At 38.7% G+C, this 15735-nt stretch overlaps 1 protein-coding gene across 4 annotated transcripts in view; it reads left to right on the top strand.

The window, feature by feature from the left end:
• fstl5 (follistatin-like 5) overlaps positions 1-15735 on the top strand; it is a 165936-nt gene that overhangs the window by 31657 nt on the left and 118544 nt on the right. For 2 of the 4 annotated variants that reach the window (XM_056382850.1, XM_056382848.1), the window contains exon 3: positions 2203-2236. In XM_056382850.1, coding sequence (XP_056238825.1) covers positions 2203-2236 — 34 coding nt within the window. The remainder of the gene's footprint in view (positions 1-2202; positions 2237-15735) is intronic. The other 2 variants (XM_056382851.1, XM_056382849.1) reach the window with 1 other exon arrangement.

Here is a 15735-nt window from a genome sequence, read left to right as displayed (position 1 = left end):
TTGAAAAGTCTTGACAACTGTCGGATGGATTACAGGGCAGTTTTGTACAGACATTCATGGCCTTTGTGAACTTTGACGATCCTTTGACTTTTTATGCAGCACCATTGTCAGGTCAAAAGGTCAATGTGTTCAATTTGATTTATCTGTTAAATAGTTTTTAACAGCTTCTTTTCAATGAACCCCATAAAATCTGACTAAACTGTCCGTCAAAATAAATGAACTACGATAACAATTAGTGGCTTTTGCATATGGACATTTCCAGACATAGTGTAGCATAGTCATACCTCTAGTTACAACAGTGTAAATCTAATGAAAACTAATTATTGATCAGTTTAAAATTACTTATTAAGTATTCATCAGGAAAAAATAATCATCTTCTCAAATACTTTACTGCTGTTCTGTTTTTGTTGTTTGTTCATTTAACATTGTTGGGTTTTTGACAGTTGCTTGGAAACAAAAAACACGATGAATCCATTGATCAAAAAGGTAATGAAAAGATTAATTGATAATGAAAATAATTGTGAGTTGCAAGTTTACAGCATTTCCCAAAATGTGAATAACGTCATCCTGAAAAAGATCTGCGAGGCAGTTGTTTCTTCATGAGTGAAACTTGTTAGTGACAATTTAGTAAGAGGAGGTGTCAGTGTAGTTGACGTGGTATTTTCTTGTCAGTTTTCCGCTGCAGTACATGAGCACCAACAGTTGCATTTAACAGCCTGGCTCCCACAGGAAATCTCTACATTCAACGTAGGAATTGTTTAGTGCGGCACTGCTATTGTGGGTTTGCTTTCCTCTGATAGGTGTCTCATTAGCAGTAGAAGTTATAAATGCAAGCGTACAGACTCGTTAGCATTTTAATGGAAGTGTAAGAATGACAATATAGAGAAAATGGCACGGATAGAATCACTGTCAAGGGACACAGTATAAAATAACCAAACTACAAGGTGAGCTTAATTATTTTTATAGTCAAAATTAATATTTTTTCACCAAATCTCTTAGATAAAGTTACACTTATATGTGTGAAATGCTTTTAAGCTATCACATACTTGCTACATACATATTGATTGACTTTTTAAAAATATGGAAACTATGCATTATGCAGATTTTGTGGGCAAACCCAGGAACTGAGTAATCTTCTATTTTTAGTAGGCAGTCAGGGACCGCAGTTCATTATTTACAGTAGACCTGTTGCATAATGCATCTTCTTCATAACATCACCCTGCTAGAGCTGGTAGAAAGGGAGAGTGAATTTTTCTGCACAAGAACGAGAAGGATGAGCTATGCAGATTTCACAGTAGAGAAATCAAATATTTATGCCTCGTTCTTTCATATTCATGGCTTGGGGAGAGCAGCTACTTAGAATAGTAGTCCTGATAGCAACGTTGTCTACAACTGTCATGACTATGCATCTTCCAAATGCAGCTGATTTTTATAGTTCACCTACTCAAGGGGTCGTGGTTATTTGCTCTTTATATGTCTCTGCACTGTGATTTCTATTGAGTGACTCCTCTGTTTTCTTATTCTGTTAAATACAGTTCAATTGTATTTTGGTTCATCTTAAAAAGAATGAAAGAATGAAATAACGGAAGGGAAGCAAAATAACAATCATGATGGAAACCAGTAGAGCAACAACGAGATCCACAAATTGCTGTTATAAAATTAGAGTGAGAAAAAATTTAAGTACTAATACTGTATAAAGGAGAACAAACAGGAAGAAAGAAATTGGATAAACGTGATGCAACAAATCTGAAAAAGAGGAGAAAGAAGGGAAAAAAGGAAGAATGATAAAAAGGTCTGTAGTATACAAAATAAAATCCTAGGGAACATGGCTATGTTAACCAGTTGATATATTTATTAATAAGTATGAATTAAGTATTAATATTGTGAATGTGAGTGAGTCAAACAGCCACTTAACATAATGACACATTAATGTCTGACTTATTTATGCATCATTTGTTGCCAATCAAACAGGCAACACCACATTGCCTCAGACAAGTTCCTACGGTCAGAGTGAAATCCTTGAAGCTTTTGCATTTTGCCTGCATCGACATGTATTACATGGTCTGTAGAATACAATTCCTATAGTACAGGCACCAAGGATTTCACTCATTCAGCTAAATGAAAACAGCTTCCTGTCATATTGTTGATGCAGTGATCTTGTGGTTTATTATAACTGTGTTCTCCTTTTTGTGTTTGTTCCAGCAGGATGGGATCCCTGAGAGCTTGAGGATAAAGGGTGAGTCTCTATTTCTAATCCCCCCCCTCCCCCTCCCCCTCCTATGACTTAAAATGTACAACCAGCATTGGACATCATGCAGTTTAGGTGTAGGGTGGTTGTCTGATGGAGGCAACAGCATGACTTAAGCATATCTGCTATAGGATATTTCAGACTACCCATGGTGTATTAGTGTTTTACTTTTTTAAAGAAAAGCACCAGACAAAACCGGATTCTTTAACAAAAACCAACTTGGAGCACAGCACTCCATCATCTGATCTTTTGAACCAGTTTGTTTGGTTTAACAAAAGGATATCTCACCTGATAATCATGTTTTGACACAGTGAACCAACAGCTACTGTGGCTGGGGGCAAACATTTGCTCTGCTGGTCTCAGTTACCCGCTACAGACAGGTGAAAAAATGTAAGAAAAAACCAATATAAAGTTTCTTAGTAAGGCGTTGGGCCACCATGTGCTTCCAGAACAACTTCATTGTGCCTTGACATTGAATCTACAAGTCTGTGGGACTCTACTGGAGGGATGAACACCTTTCTTCCAAAAGATATTCCCTCATTTGGTGTTTTGCTGATGGTGGTGGAGAGATTTCTAACATGTCGGACCAAAATCTCCCATACGTGTTCAGTGTGGTTGAAATATGGTGACTGTGAAGGCCAGAGCATACGATGGAGGGCATTATCACTCAAAAAAACCTTTGTATTGATTTGCAGTGACCCTTCCCTCTAAGCGGAAAAGGTTAGCCCAAACCATACCAGCAAAATACCCTTCACAGCATAACAGAGCCACCAGATCCCCTCACTGTAGGGGTCAAGCATTTAGGCCCGTACTGTTCTCTTGGTGTACACCCACCTCAACTGGGTCCTTTCGACATGAAGGAGCAGCAGCTCTACTTTGAGCTTCCCCCAGATGTCAGAGCTCCATACCCTTTATCGAAGGCTGAGCCCAGCCACCCTGCGGAAGAAACGCATTTCGACTGATTTTATTCACAATGTTTTTCTTTCAGTCAGTACCCAATGCTCATGACCATAGGTGAAGGTAGGAATGAGGATTGACTGCTAAATCGAGCACTTTGCCTTCCAGTTTAGTTCCCTCTTCACCACCCAAGATGCTCCTTCACTTGGGGCAGAAACTCTGTCCCAACCCTAGGAGAGTGATCTACTGTTTGTAGGCGGAGAACCATGTCCTCAGACTTGCAGGTGCTGACCATCATCCTCACCGCTTCACACTCAGGTGCAAACCGCCCCAGTGCATGCTCAAGGTTACAGTGCGATGAAGCTAACAGTACCACATCATCTGCAAATAGAGAATAAATTCTGAGGCCACCAAACCGGACACAGTGCTCCTCCTGGCTGCGCCTTGAAGTCCATGAAAATCACAAACAGGATTGGCAAGGGACAACCCTGGCGCTGTCCAACACCCAACAGGTGTGTGTGTGTGACTTACTGCTGAGAACACAAACACCACAACATCTAGGTATCTATCTATGATTTGTGGGGATAAAAAAACCTACCTTGTATTGTTTCTCAAGTTGGGTTCATCAAGACGCTTTTAAAATGTTAGACTAAAGAGCTCTAATCGTGGGAGTGAATTTACATTAGACTATAATTATTTGTATTCTTGATTCATTGGACAGTTATTAGTTAATTGAGTCGACATTGAAATGTTTTTGAAGATATTTAGTTTGCTGTCCATAGAAGATGAAGAAAGCCAGCAAATATTAACATTTGAGAACGTGTAACAAATGTTTTTTTTTTATGGCATTTTTGTTCCCAAAATTACTTAAACACATAATTGATTATCACTTCAGCTCTAATTTACATCTGCAGTTAGTTTCTCCATTCTCAGTAAATGTCAATAAAAGATTTAAAACTTACTCCCGATTCCCAATTGTGATGACATTTTTCATTTTCTGTCATTTTCTACATATTGTTCGGCCAACTGTTTACACAAAACAGTTGATAACTTTCTGATTGATAAATAAAAATATAAATTAATCTGTTTTGAAGATAACCATTAGTTGCAGCTGCAGTTTGCACCATTATCCACAGCCAACGTCTTCTACCAGTGTGGTGCTGGTGGTGTGGATGCATTAATGCGCCATGGTCCTCTTGCTGTTTGACAGATGCTTCTCATCTGTCAACCTGTCACCTTTCTAATGCCTTTTCTGTCTCCTCTAAACAAGAGTCAATGTCAGGCAAAAGGTGGTCCTGCTGCCCAACATGTCTGCCACTAAGTGTTTGAAAGGGCCGCTAAATGGACGTCTCCCCATTTTTCTTCACCAGGGAAGGTCGAAGCAGTAATTGTAGAGGGTGCATTACCATAAAGGGCGGCCCCAGCTGTCTGCTGTGATTCACTTTAATGCGCCATGTTCTGTAAGCCGAGAGGGGAGATCTCACTTTGGCCAGTTTTCAGCAAACTCATTTCCAGCCCCAATAACGAGAAGGCAAGCGAACTGTAGAGGAAATCATAAATAATTCAAGCGTCACCCCGTACATTGGAGGCTTCTCATTATTACTCAACTGAGGTCAATTTAGCATTAAAACTTCAATTTTACAAGCTACGTCACAAGCTACATTTTGAATGGACATCTAGCCAGCCAAAATGAGAGGAAGCACAGGAGCAGCTGAACAGAGTACAGTGATTTATCTGATATTTACAAAAAGCTGCGAAACAGTTCCTGGTGGAGAATGAGTGGAGAATCAGTCTGTATTTTAAAATTCCCGTAGAATATGTTCATTATAGTAATAATTAACCAAAAACAATCGCATCTTTTTAAAATATTTTCCTGCCCGAGGATTTGAAATAGTTTCCTCCCTCAAAATCTAAACTAGCTGACAGTGTGTTGTATTGTAGATTGGTGAATTCCCTCTCAGTCCATTCCCTGTCATTGTTCAGTTGTCTGAGACTATTTCATTCCTCGCCTATGATAGACTGGCGACCTGTTCAGGGTGTACCCCTCCCAGTCTTTCACCTAATGTGTTACCCTGCAAAACATGATTGGTTCTGAAAATGGACAGATGGATATTATGTATCTACATTTAGTGTGGATGAAAAGACAAAAAAATAATTATAGATCGAGGGGAATGCAGCGGCCTATAAACTTGTACTGAATGTCAGCACTGAAGAGACAAAGACAGACAAAATCCCGGCCTTTTTCCAGGATGCTCTGTAATTGGAGTCCCAGAACGAGGGTGTGCCAAACTAACCGAGCTTGTTATGCAGGCTGCAGCAAGACCTTGTGCTGCCGGTGAAATGCAATTTTACAGAATAAATAGACTGATTTAGCCATATGAAATACCTGATGGAACTTTTTGAGATAATCTTACCATCCTCATTACACGTAAAAGGTGTCAGTGGTGGCAACACTGTTTGGGTGAGGGATGACGTGCTGGTGTGGTGCACAGCCAAAAGACGGTTAAACTCCAACATAATTGCTAGTGTTTACACACCATGTTCAGTGTAGCAAACTGCTGTTATTTCAAAAAATTGTTTGTTTTCTTATATCAGATTTTAAAAAGCAGTGTTTTATATTAGGTTCTTTGTAATTAGGATTGTCACACTTCGTGAATATATATACAAAATTTTGAAGTTGTAATTGCAGATAACTAAAATTATTAGACTATTCTTAAGCAAAACACCATTTTAACCAGTATAAATTTAGAGCTTAGGTTCAAATGTTTTTCCATCAATGTATAATTTTTAGATTAATCTTTACAGGTGTGGTGGAGCATGGTGAAACATGACACATTTACTATATCTGGGGACGCTCTCCATAATCTGCTTTGGAGAGACGTTGATCGGGTTTGTCAGTTCACACCTGTCCAGTCGCCGGTGCCAAGGCAGTCTAACTTCATCATTTCAGTAAAAAATGTGTTTGTGTTCACATTACTGTAGCTGTATGACCAATGACATTTTCACTCCATGCTAACGACAGTGAGACGAAACGGCCACACAAACGTGACACTAGATCCTCTGTCACTTTTGCTGTATTGTTGTTTTCGGTTGCAGCTTTAACAGGTACATAATTTACATAACTTCATGAGAACAACAAAAAATTCTATTTATGAATCCTACATAAAAATACAATTATGTTTCATTAATATCCCGTAAATACTTTGCTGCCAAACATTAACTTCCAGCAGCTTTTTAGTGACTTTTGTTCAGGGGTTTCAGTTTGTTGTTTGACTTTGTTTGTTCTGAAGGTAAAAATAGGTCAGAGCTTATCCTGTGTTTAAGTATTTGTGCAATATTTGTCATCCAGTTTAAGATGAATCTTGTTCACAAACACTTTGAGGTTGTAGCCATTTTTTTTTCTGCTTGGAATCCATGATAAAGACAGACATGCTTTGTTCGTTGCTTTTGCTCATGTAGTTATTGCCTTCCACCTGTCATCTGTTGTGGATGAACCCTGTGGAGGTAGTACTACTGTAGATACATGTCAGGAGCTTCAGTTAATGTTGACATCAAACATCAGAATTTGGGGGGAAAAATGTGATCTCAATAACTTTGACTGTGGCATGATTGTTGGTGCCAGGTGGGCTGCTTTGAGTATTTGTGACACTGTTGATCTCCTGGGATTTTCACACACAATAGCCTGAGCGGCAGTTCTGTTTGGAAATGCCTCGCTGATGAGGGAGGTCAGTGGAAAATGGACTTTTTTGGAGCTGACACAAAGACTACGGTACCTCGGATAACCACTCTTTACACCTGTAGTGAGCAGAAAAGCTTCTCAGAATGAACAACACATCAAACCTTACGACAGATTGTCTGCAACAGAACAAGACCACATCTTGTTCCACTCCTGTCAACCTAGAACAGAGAATTTTTCCTTTTTTTATGCCTCCGCGCCAGCGACAGTCCTTACATTCATACGTACATCACATTCTTGCGAAGACAATATCTCATTAATGCATTTCAAATTTGGCACAAACATTCACTTGGACATCAGGATGAACTGATTAGAATTTGGTGGTCAGAGGTCACTGTGACTGAAGAATTAATTTGCTAATTATGACACAATTTAACACAAATGTCTAATAGAATAAAATGATGAAGTGACAATAATTTCTATCCAAATCATCAAAGGTTAACTTCACTCAGACATCATAATGTTCTGCAAAAATCACACCATTATTCAACGCTGTAACTCAGGAGCAGACGGGGAGATTGTGACCATATTTCCAGCAGCTTGGCTGGCAGAGGCATAAAACCACGAGGCGGTAATTCTGTTTATTTTTAAAGATTTATTTGATAGACACAACAGAGGGGAGACAGAAAAGGGGCTGGCGAGGAGTCAGGAGTCAGAAGTCTGAGGCTCCAGTGAACACAGACTCACCAAAACTGGACATTTGAAGACTGGAAAAACCTAGCCTGGTCTGATGAATCTGGATTTCTGCTGAGGAATGGAGATCGTAAGGTCTGATTTTTGTTGTCAACAGCATAAATCTATGAACCCAACCTCCCTTTGGGCCCCTTGATACCAATCAGCTATCATTTGAATGCCACAGCCTATCTGTGTAATATTGCTGACCATGTGCATGGGCTACTTCCAACGGGATAATGCTCCATCATCACAAAGCAAAAGTCGTTTCAAGCTTGACATGTCAGTGAATGCAGTGAACCTAAATGCCCTCCCCAGTCACCGGATCTGAATCCAAGTGAAAACCTTTGGGTTGGGTAAAGTGGGAGATTTGCAACATGAATATGCAGCTGACAAATCTGCAGAAACTATGTGATGCAATCATCTCAACATGGAGCAGAATCTGAAAGGAAAGTTTCCAACATCTTGTGGAATCTATGCCACAAAGAGCCAGGGCTGATTTGAGAGCAAATGGAAGCTCTACTCAGTATCAGGATGGTGTTTCTAATAAAGTACTCGCTGAATGTATGACAACTGAATAATCAATGCACAGTAGCAAAATCCAGCTCATGGTGACAGTGGTACTTAAGAGATTTCAGTGGGGAAAAAAGTACTTATAGCTTGTTTTGAATATGTTTTAATACTTTACAATTCATTTGTTAGTGTTTTGAATATACCCAGACTTTATAAAGCCAGCATTTAATCAAATTTCACATAACTAGAGGACATGTTGGTTTGTTGAGTACCCAGGGGAAGTGCAGACCTCTTCTTCCGTGTGAATATGGCCACTGAAGAAAGATTTCCCCACAGACAGGCCACAATATTAGACTTAAATAACGATCGAACATCCTCGACTATTCCCATTAGTATGGTACAGCCTTTCAGGTTTGAACTCTGCACAAGAGCAAACATCTTGTTTTGTTGCCTGGCACCAATTTTTATGTTCCCCCTGATCTATGTCATCTCCCATTTTTTCCTATACTGACATAATATATTAATCTGTATGCATAGCTGCTGCCTTGCCCCTACCAGACCCAAGCCCATAGCAGCAGTACATTTGAATAATTCAGAGGCTGCAAACACCAAGCTCTAAATTGTATATTAATTCTAAAATTACACACCACCCCTCGGGCCCGGGTTATAGTTTTTATAACTCGTCACAGCTGTACAGAGGAGCGGTGAGCACTGCGTTGCCCTGCACTTTTCTCAGACAGGATTACTGGAAAACTCCCTGTTGTTCCATCTAGCCTTTCACTGTTTGACCACAATTTAATTTGTAATAGCTTCCATACAGTGGGTCTTAATCAAGTTACTGTGGACTGTGCATTCCTTTTATGGGCAGGGAGAGAAGTTGTTTTTAAAGACAGGCTGTGGGACTGCACTGCACCATCTGCCTATGAGCACCTCTGACAGGCACTTGGATGAGTTGCAGAATTAAAAAAAAAAAAAAACGCCTATAGGAATTTCCTTTTGAATTCCCACAGGACTTTGTGGCTATCTTTACAGGTCATTCAATGCTCCTTGACCCACTAAGCCATAAGAGGACAGTAAATGTATGGCCTAAATACTGTACGGCACAACTCTTCACCTCCTCGGGGGAAAGAGCCAGCTATACCTTTCATGGTCACTCTGCAATACAAAGAGTATTAAGCTGCGTTTGCACTGCAGATCTTCTTGCTCAGTTTTAACTTCATGCTCACGTCTATGTTTTTCAGGAAAAGTGTCTAAATCTTTGGATATAGCCCATAAGTTATCTGACAGTGGCATCAAAAACACACCCACAAAAAGATTAACATAATATTACATTTGGTTGTCTGCCGCTCATTCATCAATTTTCTTCTTAAGATCATCATTCACTGAGTATGAAAAATGCTTCTAATACAAGCTAATTCCCTTTGAATGATGCTTAATTTTTTTTTTTTCTTATTTATAATAAACCACTATTCATACGCAACATGAATAGCATCTGAGAGAGACTCAGAAACTTTGATGTTGCTTCTTGATGGTCATTACTGAGATAACAGGTGTTTAGTACAAAACAAGGAGCATATTATTATAAATATATTACTACAGTTACCTGTGAGAAGATTAAAATGTAGTCTAATCCAGTTTGAGTTCCAGACAGTTGGAAAAGTTCCCTCAAAGATTGCAACTGTTATCCTAAATTAACCTGATTCTTGAATAAAAATTGTGATAAATTGCACAGTCTTTTTCCATCCTACCTGATCATTAACTACTTAACCCGTGTCCCAGGTGTAAGTCAGTTCCTAATTAGATGGCTGGAAAGAAAACCAGCAGGACTCTGCATTGTGTGAACCATGATTTGAACTACTGAACTGTTTCTTGTCTTGGTCACAAGCTTCTAATGAGCTACAATCTGTGAAGAATTATTGTTCAAATAGTGTTTCTTTAAATGCAGATTAACTGAGATAGCTCTGCTGCTCTCACCCCTGGAAACACATTTAAGTGGTATGTTAGCTGTTTGACTGCCTTTGCCCCCTGGTTTAAAGTCAAAAAATCTTTCTCAGCAATAGAAGAGTGCATCTACTTGAGCAGTTTTGAACTGCTCCACTGATAATTAATTGAAGACAGATTTTTGTGGACTTGTAACATTTGATTTTTCTGCAAACCAAATGAGCTTCACACTCCAGCCCTGGTAATGAGTTCAGATGTAGGAAATTCACTGTTACCTTCAGGGAAAAAAATAACTCTCTAGTTGCTTTATCACTTAGTCTCACCATCATTTCTTTTTATTTGACAGATTTTTATTCTACAGATTCTGAATCCTGATTGCATAAAAGGTTCAAATTATAGTTATGTGGCTTGTGGCTTTGAGGGGGAATTATTCATGCTCATAAAAATTGAGTGACGGCCGTTGGCCATAAGAATAACATTTATGAGTCATACTGTACGATACCGACATGTAATATATTTTCATTTTGTTGAATTGCTTAATGAACTTGAAAAGAACATTAAACTGCTTATTTGAAAATAACACACACAGAAGGGTAAAAAAGAGTTTGATAGCTGTCATGGCGACCATCAGTTCTGCCAAAGGAAGCATAACGTGCTACACACTTAGCAAGATCAACAATATTACCATCAACACTCAGCTTCAGCATATAAATGACTCCCAGGATGTTGATACCCATAATTTTTGGCAAACCATATCCTGAATATGTAGAATTAAATGGAGTGAGACGAATCTAATTGAGATTCATCAATAATTCTTAGTGATCTGCATGAACCCGTGGTACTTACAGTGGATAATGATGAAAGCTTGGCAATAGCAGTGCTTTTTTTTCCATCTGAAGGTCAACAGAGTAATCATAGAAAGGAACATTATCTTGAGGGACAGCTCCTGCCCTAAGCCAAGATTAACTTTAATGTACCTTTTATCTGAATGGCAGGACCACATCAGTGTCCAAACATGAAATAATTCCATACAAATGCCACTCAGCCCTTCCACATAGTCCAAAAATTATGAATATGAGAATAAATTCTTAAAGATTTCTCAGCAGTCTTTATTCAACTTTTCCCAGGAGCTGGACATTAATCTCCTCACCTTAAAACACAAGACAGTATTTGGTGGTAATTTTAGAAAGCATGAATAGACCATGTGAATGAAAAGAACAAAAGGTCCTGGTGCCTCCAACACAGTCCAATTCCAGATTATCTTTCAAAGCTCTTTTTTATTTTTATATTGCACTGTTAGTATCGCGGTTTGTATGTGGAGAGATTTTAAAAAAAAAAGTCAGTTTGACTGACAGTACACTCTTGTTGTCTTGCATGGCCTTGTTATCAGCAGGGGGTTTAGCTTATCACTGCAGTTTGGGGGGGGAAAAAAAATCAGCTACAAGTTTTGTTTTCTTCTGTTCCTCCATGAGCTGATGGTCTTTCATGTGTTTCATCATTGTAAACAAAAAAAAGAAAAACCTCTCTTTTTCTGATGTTTTTTTTTTGTCAGACAGGAGCAATGTGTTGTTTAATCTCTTCACAAACACTTTGACGATTGTATTCCACAATCATGCCCTATTTTTGAATGGCACAAGATTTTTTTGAAAGAAAGGCCCCTATTGAGTTTAAACGGTATAACCCTCAGCGAGCTAAATAACAAAAGCCTTGATCCCTTTCTTCAGCTTTTCAACCTGAGACAGAGACCGACAACCATATGAGCTTCATCACAGACAAGATATCCATTGCTATGGAAACCTTTTTACTTCTACTGGTATTTGATTGCTTGGCGGCATGGTGGTGCTGTGGTCAGCACAGTCGAATCACTGCAAGAAGGTTCTGGGTTCAAACCTGCCAGATTCCTCCCACAATATGGGTAGGGTTGATTGGTGACTCTTAATATCCCATAGGTGTTAATGGTTGTTTGAATCTATATGTCAGCCCTGTGATAGACTAGCACCTATCCAGGGTGTACCTGCCCTCGCCCAACGTCAGCTGGGATTGGCTCCAGGTCCCCAGCGACCCTGTAAGGAAAAGGGTTATGGATAATGGATGGATGGATGAATTTCGAAGAGTTCTTGCTCTCATTCTCTGTCCTTGTTTGCTCCAGGGAAGGAGCACCTACGTATGGATCATAGCGATTATGTCTAGAGACTAATCAAATCTCTTTTTTTTTTTTTTTTTTCTCTGCACATTTCCCATTATGAGAAGTACTTGTACCTTATTTGTTGACCTTAAAACCTTCAAATCAAACAGTGCAACATTACCTTGAGCCTTTATTCTGACAGTACAGTGAGAGAGAGACAGGAACGTCAGGGTGAGAGAGGGGGTGACATGCAGCAAAGGGCCGTGGGTCTGACTCGAACCCATAGGCCCATTAGGACAAAGCCCATGTGGTACGTGCTCTACCAGGTGAGTCACCGAGGCTTTTAATGCTTTGTATTTAGCATTGAATGTTGAAATTACTTTTACAATTGCTAGATGAACAAAAACATATTCATTGTGGTGATTTCATTTGAGTGTGTTCGAGAAAGCATACAGCCACTATAGTACATATTTGTTTTCTTCACTGAATAAATATAATCCTAGCTGTAACCCTGCATCCTTGCTGTTGGCCTTGTCGAGTCTTACTCCAAACAAAAATAGCTATGAGAAGGAGAAAAGACGATTGTATGATCATGTCAGTGTTTGTGCAGAAATCTAAAAACAAACAAAAAACAACAACAACAGCAAAAAAAAATGTGTGATCTTGAAAATGCAGCCTCCCTCCTGCAGCTCTATTAGCAGAAGGCTGAACTATTAGCAACATTGAAGACAGGCACTTATTGCCTGCTTTCATGCTAAATCTACCTAAATGTACAGCACATTTAGATATTACAGGACAATGAAGTTAGCGGTCTGTTACCTGTCTGGGAGAAGTACAACAAGTTCTCTCTATCTCAGAAACGCTTCACAGATATTGATACATTGATACATACATATTGATACACAAGTCTTTACATTTTGTTGAAGATTCCTTGTCTTTGTATCCTAATATTTGATCCTTAAATATGGAGATGCAACAAGACAGTCATATAAAAACCATTACAACAGCAGAGAAAACAAATTCAAAAATATCAGATATGGATAAAAAAATTGCTCAGTTTTCTGCTGTTTGCCCACCAACCAGACAACCCACTGTAATGTGAAGTGGTAATGGGAGTAGCGTGGGGTGCTTACAATTAGTCTGCAATCTCTGATAAATGGGGTTGTTGGTGGAAACGCTCTCAGTGCTGCATCCTGATGTGGACAGAATGAGAGAGGAGCCGGGCCCACGTTCAGTCATTAGGCGGGGGAATGAAATGGGACGGAAAGTTGCCAAGTGGCTGCCAGGTGCTCTCATATCCACTCTGTAGCACATGCACTCAGCCAGGGACCAGCGCAGCACATACTGTAAGAGGGTGGAAGTAACACATTTCTTTCAGTCTTGTTACTGAAATTGACTCCATTTTTCTGTTTTTCTTTTGATAATGACTTAAGTATTTCACATGGCTCCATTTTACATCGCAGCCATTACACAATAAGTTAGACTATATAACTTAAAATAGAATAAATGGAAATATTGTAGCATCTGCTGAGGCACAAGTAAGTGTTAAGTTCACAATCTTAATAACAGTCAAATCTGAAAGGAGATGGTAACAAGTGTAGTAACTCAATAAGAAGCAGATGCACATTAGGGTGATGGATATGCAGTGTAGATTTTATTCCATTAGCTATTGCCTCGGTCACATTGTGTCTTCTGGAGCTAAAAAGTGATTAAAAAATAACATCTAGCGGAGCAAGTGTAGGTACAGAACTTTTCATTAAAAAATGGAAATTGTATTTTACCTGGTAGTATACAATAGGGTAGAGAAAATAGAGCTTATCTTGACTCTAAAATCAACAACTCCTGAAACATTTAAAACAAAAAGGTGCATAACCAGTGCCAGAGTTGTGGTGTGATAGCACTTAATTGACTCCAAATGGAGTATTGAATCTGCTTTTCAAATCTGGATCCCCCATACTGAATTTAATTAGCGTTAGCTTTTAACAATTGTAAGTAACTTAAGTTATAAATAACACTCAAAGGTTCGATTAGCATCTGTAATCACATTTTGCCTGATGACAAGGCGCAAACACTACAGAGATGAATGCCAGCCTAATAATATTCACAACCTGTAGATACAATCTGAAAAGAGATGAGCTACACAAGATAACAAGTGTTGATTGACAGTATGCAACACTTTGAAACAACTACCGCAGTGTTTGCTTCAAATACTGGAGGTCACAACTCGTGCTGGGAGAATGCAGCTCCTGAAACTGCAGCTTTGTGATCAGCTGGTTACTTTGCTAGAGAAGAATAGTGACGCTGTCTTGCTGCAAAAACACAATCCACTAGTGATTGAAGGTTGTTAGTCACTTACTAAAACAATGTTAATTAGCTATAGCCAGTATCATCAATTGGTGACATTTTTTTATTTCAACTAGGGCTTCAACTAATATGTTGAATTATCGATGAATCTCTTTTTGGTCAATAGATTAATCAAGTCCACTTACTAATATTTTTCTGAGCTTTCAACCTTTTCTCACAGCAAATTGAAGCAACGGGCTCAGTTGTTATAGCGTCATGGAGTAAAGTTAGAGGAAGATAATGTTCATGATTAAAAGAATCAAACATTTACTGTTGGCAGGTGGCAGGATGCCATTTATGGAATTTTTGATTTGATAATGAAAAAAATCTGTACGTCCAGTGGCTCCAAGTTGTGTTATAGATCTGCTTGCACTTGGTTGTTTTATAGCTATTATTGCTGAAGCCTTCCTGGCTACTTGTTAACATAATTGGGTCATGTGATGACCTCTTTCTGTTGACCAAACCAGATGTAATATCTCTCACAGCAGGTTTTCAGTAGAATATTTGCAAATGGGGGAAAAAACAACAAAAACAAACAAAAAAAACCTTTTAGTGTACATATAAATATGCACACATATTGCTCAACAGGATAATTTCTACAATTCAACATTTTGCGTCGCATTTGAACCACACATGCAATTAATAGAAAAATAACATTTTACAGCATCAGAAGGCACAGTCGAGTTTAATATGTGGAATTGAAGTCCTAGAACAAAGTGTTTATGTAAATAACAGACCTCATTTTCTGCATAAATTGAAAACCTTGTTGAGAAAACAAACATTTGTTGTTTTTATCCTAAAAGAGATGCTTTTATCATTACATTAAAACCTTTTTTTCTCTCTAATGGATCAGTGTCAAAGAAACATAATTAATCTGCTGTGATTCATAGTTGTAAAACAATAAGATATGAAAAAAGGTTCACAGTTGGGGGGGAGGTACTTTTTAGGCACTGCAGCGGACAGCTGTGGTATGGCTATTAATGTCTTTCTGAACCAATGACAAGCTGGAGAATATCCCATGTGCAGTCTGTTCATATAGTTTTAATTTGTGTTTACAGTTTATCCTTTGTAGTCTGCTAAGTGGTTTGTGATGAATGTGTCAGACGGTATTTTATGAATAAATTGAACGCGACTTGATTTGGGTGCTGTTTTAGATTCCACAAACACTCGGCACAGTCTATTCATGTGCTGTCAGTTGTGTTTTGTTGAGAGCTACAAGATGAATGTTCAGTAGTAAACAACCACCTATCCCATATCTGC

Source organism: Seriola aureovittata, chromosome 8 (genome assembly GCF_021018895.1).
Source record: "Seriola aureovittata isolate HTS-2021-v1 ecotype China chromosome 8, ASM2101889v1, whole genome shotgun sequence".
Classification (NCBI taxonomy): Eukaryota; Metazoa; Chordata; class Actinopteri; order Carangiformes; family Carangidae; genus Seriola; species Seriola aureovittata.
The sequence above is the reverse complement of the archived record's forward strand: the minus strand, read 5'-3'. Positions and strand labels throughout refer to the sequence as shown.